Source organism: Anguilla anguilla, chromosome 11, assembly GCF_013347855.1.
Source record: "Anguilla anguilla isolate fAngAng1 chromosome 11, fAngAng1.pri, whole genome shotgun sequence".
Lineage (NCBI taxonomy): Eukaryota > Metazoa > Chordata > Actinopteri > Anguilliformes > Anguillidae > Anguilla > Anguilla anguilla.
Window position 1 is genome coordinate 6,029,724 of NC_049211.1, and position 10,366 is coordinate 6,040,089.

Genomic DNA, 10,366 nt, shown 5'->3' on the forward strand with positions numbered 1-10,366 from the left:
GGTAGCTGGACAGAGTATGTGTTTTTGTGTCAATGATAAGAGTGTAGGACAGTATATATGTGTTTACCTGTGTGTTTGACTGTACAGTAGGACAGAGTATGTTTATGTGTGTGTGTATGATAGGAGTGTAGGATAGACTGTGTGTGTGTGTGTGTGTATGTATGATAGGAGTGTAGGATAGAGTATGTGTGTGTGTGTGTGTGTCTGTGTATGATGAGTGTAGTACAGTGTGTGTGTCTGTGTGTGTGTGTGTGTGTGTGTGTGTATGATAAGAGTGTAGGGTAGAGTATGTGTGTGTGAGTGTGTGTGTGTATGATAGGAGTGTAGGATAGAGTATGTGTGTGTGAGTGTGTGTGTGTGTGTCTGTGTATTATGAGTGTAGTACAGTGTGTGTGTGTGTGTGTGTATGATAAGAGTGTAGGGTAGAGTATGTGTATCTTACGTACTTCAGTACCAGGATGTTGTGAGCCTAGCCCATGCAGACACAGTTTTTCTGCTCCTGCTTATGCTTTCTCTTTGTACCCTGTTATGAAAGGGCCACAGGCTCATTCTTAACATTTCCTTTGTTCTGTGGGTTTTTTAAAAGTATTTTTTGGATGAAAAATGCCTAAATTGGTGAAGATGACAATGCAGCTGTGCTGCCTCTCCTCTGTCCTCTTTCAGTTCTGTGTTTTTTTTTTTTGTTTATTCTTTTTTTTTCTTCTTCTTCCCACTGCATGTGGAGTTTAAAGCCAGTAACCTTTGGAATTTACATTCATACTAAATTTGGGGATGGATTCCTGACCAAAAAACACATCCTGTAATTTGGGTCTATATTGGTCTCTCTCTCTCTCTCTTTCTCTGGCCTGCTCCCACTCCCTTTCTCACTGACTGTTGTCCTTTATTCGTGAATATCACACCCTTATTTTTTTCAGCCATCATTTTCCACTGCAGCGCTGTCTGTCTGTCTCTTACCTGATCCCTCTGCAGAAATATTAGATTTATGTGAGGTTTAACTAAGCTGTCACATGACTGTGGTGAATGGCAGACCCATAAGGTTGTTTGGGACTCAGAAGTCAGATGGAATCACATTTGTTTTTTTTATGAGAAAAGGGAAAAGTGATATTCGGTAGATCGTCTGGAATTAAATCCAGATGGTCGTAAAAAAAAAAGAAAAAAGAATAACCTGGTATGTAGGGCACCTTTGTTTAAATGGTACTCGCTTCTACATGTGAAATAATCCACCTTCAGCACTAGGTTTGCAATGTGTACCAAAACCATACACAGCAATAACTTTCTATGTACAGTCTTTACATGTAATAAATCTCATGTTTGTTGACATGTTACTCATTACTGTGTTCTTGTAAAAATATATATTTTTAAATAATGTCCTTTTACCATATTCAAGGACTTGGATGCAAATGGATGCAAGCACAGTGGTATCAGGTTAAATTATTACATTCTTAATAATTATTTCTTATGTCTCATCAATATAGTAAAGTAATTCACATCACAAAAGTGCAGCATCTGACAATGGTTTTTTTTTCAGGCCGTCATGTGAAATTCAGGAAGGCCTAAAAGACCGTTAGAAATAGACCAGTCCACAATCGCGATAAATGACGAATAAACGAATGGAACATGTGCTGCAGGATACTAACAGGATCTGCCCGACAGGATCCGTCTTTACAATGAACGCAATTCCAGAGAATCCCCAGAATAAGCCACAATCATAACTTCTAACGTGTACATGAAATCATGCGCGCACTTCGGGTAATCTGCGAGGCTGCAGACACACGTGTATTTTATTTGTATTATTTGTTATTTTACGAGGAAAGACTAGACAGTTAAGTGGAGGCAACGGGGTTCACGGGCAAGTTTGCGAGCACCGGGGCTTTGAATCGGATACGGGCTGCAACTGGAGACGAGGAGAGGAGGTCTAAGGAGTTTGCGGGGACAGACATTTTGATGCATGGTCTGGTGGCAGCCTTTGTTTTCAAATAAATGTGTGCTCAACTCTTTATTTTTTTAAAATATTTATTTGTAGTTTTAGCATTTTAATAAATAATGTATACAATACCAAATGTGCAAAATACCTAATGTGCATCATGTACAAGTATGTAAAATACCCAATACATAATGTAACATAATGTACATAATACACTTAATACACAATACTTAAAACCACAAACACACAGTACCCGACACAAAATACCCACACACAACTACACACCCACAAACGAAAGAAAAACAAACTTTTTTTTACCTTTAAGGTTTAACAAGGTGACAACAGGAAGACAAAGCAGGCAAGAAACTTCAAATGAGTTCACTGAAATTAAGTCAATTATTTAAAAAAAATATACAACGCATACAATGGTTTTTTCATAATTTATGTATCACTTTTCATAGGGATTTTTTCTTGTCTTAGTATTGCATGCTGTTCTTCCTCTCTATTCTCATGGATGTTGTATTTCCAGTCACTTATCATTTTATGTTCTTCACGTTCTTATAATATAGCTGCCATAGTACCTTTTCAAAGTTGATTAATTTTCCCAACTGTTTCTTCCTGCCCTGTTGCGGCACGCGGAAGTTTAATTTAACGGCCCTTTTTTCGATTCCCCAAGCGTGCGTGCGTGCGCTTTAGATGGAACGGATCCATGTGAATCCACTTTAACATGTTGGAAAGTGAACCTCAGCAGATAATGACTGTAATTAAACTAATTAGGGGGGGCTGAGAGAAAATAGGGCTTATGTGAGCCCCCAGGCTACCGTGGCCTGTTACTTATCATCATATGGGTTACAGCTGAAGTCGTCCTCGTCTTCTGCCGTTGGAATCGTTTGATCACAAGGAAACTTTCCCCGTCCTCATTCTGAAATAATGCCCTTTCCTTGGAAGATGTGATGCCGTTGCCTAGGAGGTCTGTAGACACATAATTAATTCCCTCTTTTTTTGCGGAGAGACGGATGTTTTTGTGTGTCTCCTGATTGTTTTTTAATGCGTGTCTTGAATTTGGAATCGGTCTATGAAAGCTGGAATTCTTTGTTCCACCATTACATTCTGTGGCACTGATTAAGGACGAAGGGTCGCTGGGAAGAGAGAGTAGAGAGAAGAGATGATTCTCATGTCTGAACTGTGGAGGAATTCCTTTCGAGTCAGTAGTCTGAGATTTTTACTGGGCCTGTAATGCACTTCGGAGCACTGTGAAAACACCCTTGTTGCAGACAACTCTCGTTCCCAAAACTCCCAAGTAAACTGCGTGGATTATATTCCTCCTTCCTCTGCGAGTGATCTCTAGTTTTTGTTAGATTAACTAGTATTTTTGTCAACCGGTTTCTAAATTTAGGGATATGAGGGTTTCATGTCGGGAAAATGCTCATTGCATATTACCCATGTATGATGTGAAGTATGGTATTTTGGCATGCAATACAGATGTAGGAGGGGCAAAAAGTCAAAAATATTCAATACAAAATGCATTTTTGGGTGGGGACAGAAAATCCAAACCCACATACAGTACTATATGTAGTTGTTTTGTAATGTAGTACAATATCAACCTGGGAATTTGGGGACTAGTGGCCAAGCCTATAGCCTATTATAGGTTCAGTTTAGAAGATACATCTTTGTTTGATTTTTTTTTTTTTTAAAGCATTGAGTTGTTAGTTGTATGACATTCATGCATTCTAACATGTACATTCCAAACAAACAAACAAATCATTTGGAATCTCTTAAAAAATAAGTCAGAGTGAGGGTATTGATTACTTACAAATACATATTTGTTTTTTATTCAAATACTTTTCTGTGCCTTATTGATCTTGCCTGGTATGATTGAGCCTGCTAATATGACCAGAAGGCAGGGGTTTTCACATTTTGAGAGTATTTCATTGGTTCCAATACACCTGACAAGATCAGTAGAGCGTAGAAAAGTATTTGAATCCAAAATAAATATGTATTTGACCCAGGTCTGTTACAAATTGACTACCATTTGCTGGTGGTGGAGAGATAGTTAAAAATGACTTAAGTGGTTCTAATGAAAATATTTGGGGTTCCACAGGCCTCCCCTTTTTTGTTGTTCCTTATTGATTTGCCAACCAGCATATATATTTATTTTTTGTGCTCAGTTTCATGTGTTCATTTTTTTGTCAAATTGTAATTGACTTTCTATGTTGCCGTGTACTGGCTGTCAGGGTTGGTATCATAACATGAAAGGGGGCTCATCATGGATTGGACTATAGCTGTATTGCTCCTTTGTGTCTCTGTAGCACACTTTGTTCCTTAATGGTACTGCTTAATTCAGTCTTTTTGAAATGCACACCCCTGATTGGTTAGTCATGGTTTATTGTCTTTGGGTCCGGTAGCCAATTAGTTTCAGGATTAACACGTGGATTTAGACATTTCTTTTTGTGCTCTGTAAAGGGCTGTACTTACTGTAACGCTACATGATCTCAAACAGTCCTAATAATAAATGACCTAATGATTTAATTGACCAAAAAAATGTTCTCTCCCTCTCCACCTTAGCTAATGTGTGGTGAGCGTTCTGGAGCAAAATGGCTGCCGTGCATCACCCAGGTGGGTGTTACACATTGGTGGTGGGTGAGGAGAGTTCCCACTCATCACTGTAAAAGCACTTTGAATGTTTAGAAAAGTGCTATATAAATGCAACGATTCATTAATTCATTCATTAATTCCCCCTGTGTTTAGCGTGACTGTTGGATAAGTTTAATGAATGTATTTTGAGTGATTAAAATATTGGGCCTCACCACACGTCCACCGCTAATTGGAGTGGGCCTGGCGGTGCAGATTCATTTGTGCTTAATTGTCCCGCCTGCACCCCTTGCGCTGCTTGTTATAGCTTCAGTGCTTCAGTGACATCGAACGTGCTCGAGGAGTTATGGGAACCATGTCAGGGGTGTATTTCAGAGCCGATTGTTCTGTCTTGTTCTGGGATTGTAAATTTTGCCGTCAAAGCTGTTGTAACTCACGTCTTCAGGTCTTTCAACGGCCGACTCTTCTCACTCGGCGGTGTGTTGCCTACGCGCCCGAGCACCAAGATGGAGACTGTGTTGCGTCATCCGTGAGTTTCACAAGTTTCCAGAAGTTTCCAGAAGACCTGTGTCTCTATGAGTGATCTACAGCTGTGCTTCAGAGGAGGTGCTGTGTGATTAATGTGTGATGGGGGGGGGGGAGAGATTCTGTCACAAAGGCACGCTTGACACGACCAGTCATGAGTACACTCAGTAAGCCTCTAAATCACCCTGCTGAATTCTACCTTTTTTTTTGTTAAAATGTTAATTTTGTCATACTATATTTGTGTTGGCTGGCAGCCAACACCCTGGAAATGGAATAAATTGAGACTTTAAAGTGATCCTTGACTACCAATGAATTTTGAATAATTATATATTCAAATTTAACGTCCTTTTATTAAAAACAAAAAAAGAAAGAAAGAAAAAAAAGTCTGTTGATTTATAGCATTGCGTTAACCCAGCCAGACTAAGTAAGACTATAGATTGGTATGCCTGTCAGTGGAGGGATTTGTTACCTGAACCTTGTACGAGGTAACAAATCTACAAATTCTTGTACACAATCATGTAGGTACGCTTATTACAAAGCTAAAAGCAAATGTCCTAGCAAGGAAAGATGTTTTCCCTTCTGAGAGCACGTTCCTCACGCCCGAGTATCAGTGTGTGACTGGAGTTCCCTCTGTGTCCGTCCACTTCCTGTCTCCAGAATGTGACTTGAGACTGGCTGTGTCGCAGAACGACTGTAAAGTTTGAGTAAGAAAGACAAAAACCTGTGCAGCATAGAAAGCAGAGTGCTTGAGGAGTGTTAGCACAGGTTCTGTCTTAAGTGATCTGTTTTTTTTTTTTTGTTTTTTTTGGTGACATCAAAGTGATTGGCCGTTTGATATTATCCAGTAAGAAGAGAGCACAAGATTTCAAATCATTTTAGTTTTATTTGGATTCATTAAAGAGCTTTTCAGTGTGGCAGCCTGCTGAACAGATAACAAACAATCTGGTAGTTTTATCAAAATACCACAGGGTGCCAGCTGTCTCCCAGGAGCGTTTTTGATAAGTGCTGCTCCATGTGGGAAATTTATCGGGCAAACTCGATTTTTGAGTTCTATTTGAGTTTGCCGATGCAAAGTGCTAAAATTAACCTGGGCACTGTAAATAAGTTACGTTTATTGAAACGTTTCCCGTTGTCTTTGAAAGCCGAAGTTCGGCACTTTGTCATATTTAATGGGCCTTTTGTTTCCCCCCTTTTTTTTAAACTAATCCCCCCCCCCCCCCCCCATTCCATCTTACGAATGATATTAGCAAAAGAAAAGCAGCAAATGCAAGACGGGAAGTTGCCATGGGAACAGGATACCCCAGCGATGGCAGGCCTGTTGTTGCCGGGGACGATTGGAACACGCGGTAGTTCTCCGCCTCACACTTGGGATTCAGTGATTGATTGATTGTCCATCATTTCACATGAGAATACAAATGACTAAAAGTAAAAAATGATTTCTGATATTGTTGAAATTGTTATTATGCAATGCCTAAGAAAGGACAGGACTACTCAAGGTGCAAACTCTGTGAAAATGCGGTTAAATGATCAATTGAATCAAATATTATCTACTGTATCTGTTTAATCTCTGTCAGTCAATGTTTTTTACTTGCTGTTGATATTCTTTGGATAGATTTGTTTATTTCAACTCAAGCCAGATTTGACCACCCTATCCAATTTTAACTATTTATTTCCTAACAATCGGGCATAGAACAAACAAAATCTATGTTTAAAAGTTGGATTATTGCCATCAAATTCTGACAAGTATAATTTTCTTCTCTGCTTTCACCTTACAGTTTAGAACAAGAATATCGAATTCAATCCCTGGAGGGCTGTGGCGTCTGCTGGTTGTCATGTCTTCCTGCACTTAAGTGCTTAATTTTCCATCACTGATTGGCCAAAGAGTGCTGAACACCTTGTTTCCAAGGCCTAAATTAACTGCTGATTGAAAGGAAATCGCTAAAACCAGCAGAGGCCGCGGCTCTCCAGGACTGGAGTTTGAGCCTCCTGGTGAGCAGCCAGAACACAAGGAAAACAACACATCTTATCAATAAAGAAAATGGCACTTTTAAGCTGGTGCGAGTATCACTTCCCCAACGGATATGCACCTGTTGTCTACAGTGTCCCCATTTGAACACTAGAGGGCACCGTAGGACTATTGTGTTTGCTTTACACATTTTAATCTGTAAGTGTGGACTGAAGTTGAGCTACAGAGTACATCAATACAGCTTTCTGACTCAAATGACTCATCCAATAACTTCTTACTGGATAAACATCAACTGGTGCATTTACATCTGTCATTCACGCAGTCAAAGCTAAGGACCTTCATTGATGGAAAAATTATGACAGTATATTGCTAGAATATGGCCATTTGTAATATGACTGCAAAGAATTATTGAACCTTGTTACTATAACTGGCTCTACCAAACCACATCACTGTCTTCCTGATTTACTGAAGATTGAGTGTGTGTGCATAGAGAGAGAGGGAGAGAAGAGCGAGAGAGAGACTTTTGGATTCGGTGAAGGGGTTCAAAATAATTTCAGTGAGCAAAGGGTGGGTTGCTGAAGGGACAGAAAAAATGAAGGGAGGGGGAAGAGAGAAACAGGGGGAGGGACTGGAAAATGACAGCAAATGTGTGTTGGCTAGTTTTTTCTGTCACTCTCCCTCTTTCTCTCTCTCTCTCTCACATATCCCATCAGTCCCAGAATCGACAAGCTGAGCTGCTGTGGTCTCAGAGATAATTCCTTGAAACCTTCTCTCTCTCTCTCTCTCACTCCCTCCCGACCCCCTTCTTTCTCCGTCTCGCTCACCCCCCTCTCAGTCTTTTCCTCCCTCCCTCCCTCCCTCTCTCTACATCTCTCGTTCCGTGTCTCTCTCTCTCTCGGAAACAGAATGGTGAACAGATAGCCGGCTCTGGACTTTTCTCCCTCTTCAACATGGGTGCCTGCCTGTGCACAAGTCACAAAGGTCAGTGCCTTTGTCCGTCCGTCCGTCCGTCCGTCTGCCTGCCTGTCTGTCTGTCTGTCTGTCCGTCTGTCTGTGAGGTCACTTGTCAGCATGGTACTCTCACAGTGCATTTTTTTGTGTTTGTGTATATTCCTGGAATAATAATCTATGATTACGAGGGCAAATGGACGCAAAGCCAGAAAGATAACTTCCAGCACCGTGACCTGTCTGGAACGCCTAGCGTTGATTCGTAGATTCGTATCGCCGTCGCTGACGTTAAGATGTCACCTGCCAAGAGCTTAAGTTCAAGGTGAGCCTTACACGTTCAAAAAGCACTGTGACCAAAAAAGAATGTCACTTTTAAGGTCTGTAAGTTTCAACAGTGACAGTGACATTGTATTAAATGTGCGACAATACAATAACAACCCTATCTCTTTCTCTCTTCCCAAGAACAAATGACCCTCCTGAATTTTGAGAACAATACTAATTAGCATACTAATTGGCTAATTAGGCATTGCAGTGTTTCCGGTTGAACGGTGTATAAACACCCTTTAGTTAGACTGCTTTTTTTTTTGCATTAGTCTAGATAACCACACTGCAGCAGGTAATATAGCTTCTTCTCCAAACAAACCGAGCGGGGATGGATGTCTTTTCTGTTCCCTGCACAGTATGTTGCATCCATAATTGCATTTTTCTAGGAGCAGGTGAAGAAAAGTTACCTCGTTCGCTGTTTTTATCATCACTGTTTTACATGTACAAGTGATTGAGAGAATAGAGAGAATGCAGTATATTACATCAACTTGATTCTTTATGATTGTCGTTGTGATCCTTACATCATACACTGGAAACCAATGTGTGAGCAAGCCTTCATATCTTAATTAAATTAAAATAAAATTAAATATATGTATGTGTGTAATAATAATTAAGTGATCATACAAAAGGATGAACGTGTCGGAAAGTCCCAACGGGTGTTTCTGTCCGTAGATATGGACGATTTTCAGTTATTAGGATTGCACATCTCCTAACCGACGGAGTGTGGCACAGTGGGTAAGGAACTGGGCTTGTAACCGAAAGGTCGTAGGTTCGATTCCCGGGTAAGGACACTGCCGTTGTACCCTTGAGCAAGGTACTTAACCTGCATTGCTTCAGTATATATCCAGCTGTATAAATGGATACAATGTAAAATGCTATGTAAAAATTGTGTAAGTCGCTCTGGATAAGAGCGTCTGCTAAATGCCTGTAATGTAATGTCTAACCAATCAATGATAAAGTCAGATAATTTATGGATTCTAGATGACTTTCTAAAAATAGCTTTTTATGGTCAGGGGGGTTACATTAAAGGTTTGACTTTGCTTATTTGACCGTCAAACCATTTCATTGTAGACATTGGAGATTCTGGACTTTAAAAAAAAAAAAAAAATCCTTATTGAATTTTGGCCCACTGGCTAAACCGTATACAAAGCCATGTACTTCCACTAAAGAAAACCGGTGGAATTAGTTCCCAAAACCTTTAGCACCCCCCAACCCCAGAGGGTCCCAACATAGGAAGTAAATAAGTAGAAGAGGGGAGGGGAAAAAAGAAGAGGAGAGAAAAGAAAGGGGGAGGAGAGGGGAACAGGTGCCTCAGCTATCCTCAGTATTGGGTACAACAGTCACAGTGTTCATGCTGTCCAATAAAAGGTCACCGTGTCTTACTGAAGGTTTTTGAAGAGCCTTAGGAGGAAGATCCATTTTTGACTCGGGACATTTTTAACAGTGAAAGGAATTGTTTCCTGATTTGTTTCCTCAGCCTAGTCTTGCAAACAGGTAAATATGATGAGAACTGAGGAGGAATACGAAACAGGAATTACAGCTTGCAGTGACGAAGAGCTCATCCGCGCTCGTGCTCATCTCCTTCCTTACATTACATGGCCAGCCGGTTTATTGTTGAATGTGATTAAATGATCTTCAGCCCTCTGTATTTCACGACTCATTCCGAATTGAAGTTTGCTCGTGAAATACCCTTATTTACGTGAGCCACTGGCCTAACCAGGAGACCAGTTTCTTCACTCCTAATATAATCCCCTATATTTATATTCTTTTATTCCCCATGATTTAATATGACACATTTGGCAGTGACTAAGGGCTTTGTGCCTACAGTGCATACATCTACAATGAATAGTTTCATTAACTAGTTACAGAGATAGATGCCTCAATATGTCCTACCCAGCCTAGGACCTGGGCTGGAATGCCTTGGGGTCCTTTCAGTTTTTTTCTGGCTTTATACACGGGAAATTCATCAGCTTAGTCACATTTCCTCTCGTCTTCAGTCTAGATTCACAGGTGACTCATCCGTTGTATGATTTACCTTACGGGGAAACGGCGCTACTCACTTAAATTTAATTTGCCGAGCCTGTCGC

The 10,366-nt window shown here is 40.4% G+C and overlaps 1 protein-coding gene across 5 annotated transcripts in view; it reads left to right on the forward strand.

Moving 5' to 3' along the window:
* The first annotated feature begins 1,933 nt into the window (after positions 1–1,933).
* fam131c (family with sequence similarity 131 member C) overlaps positions 1,934–10,366 on the forward strand; it is a 16,994-nt gene continuing 8,561 nt past the window's right edge. The window contains exons 1-4 of one of the 5 annotated variants that reach the window (XM_035380991.1): positions 2,682–2,894; positions 4,962–5,122; positions 6,289–6,387; positions 7,913–7,988. In XM_035380991.1, coding sequence (XP_035236882.1) covers positions 7,958–7,988 — 31 coding nt within the window. In that variant the 5' untranslated portion in view covers positions 2,682–2,894; positions 4,962–5,122; positions 6,289–6,387; positions 7,913–7,957. Of the gene's footprint in view, positions 1,952–2,681; positions 2,895–4,961; positions 5,123–6,288; positions 6,388–7,912; positions 7,989–10,366 lie in introns of those variants that run through there. The other 4 variants (XM_035380992.1, XM_035380990.1, XM_035380994.1 and 1 more) reach the window with 4 other exon arrangements.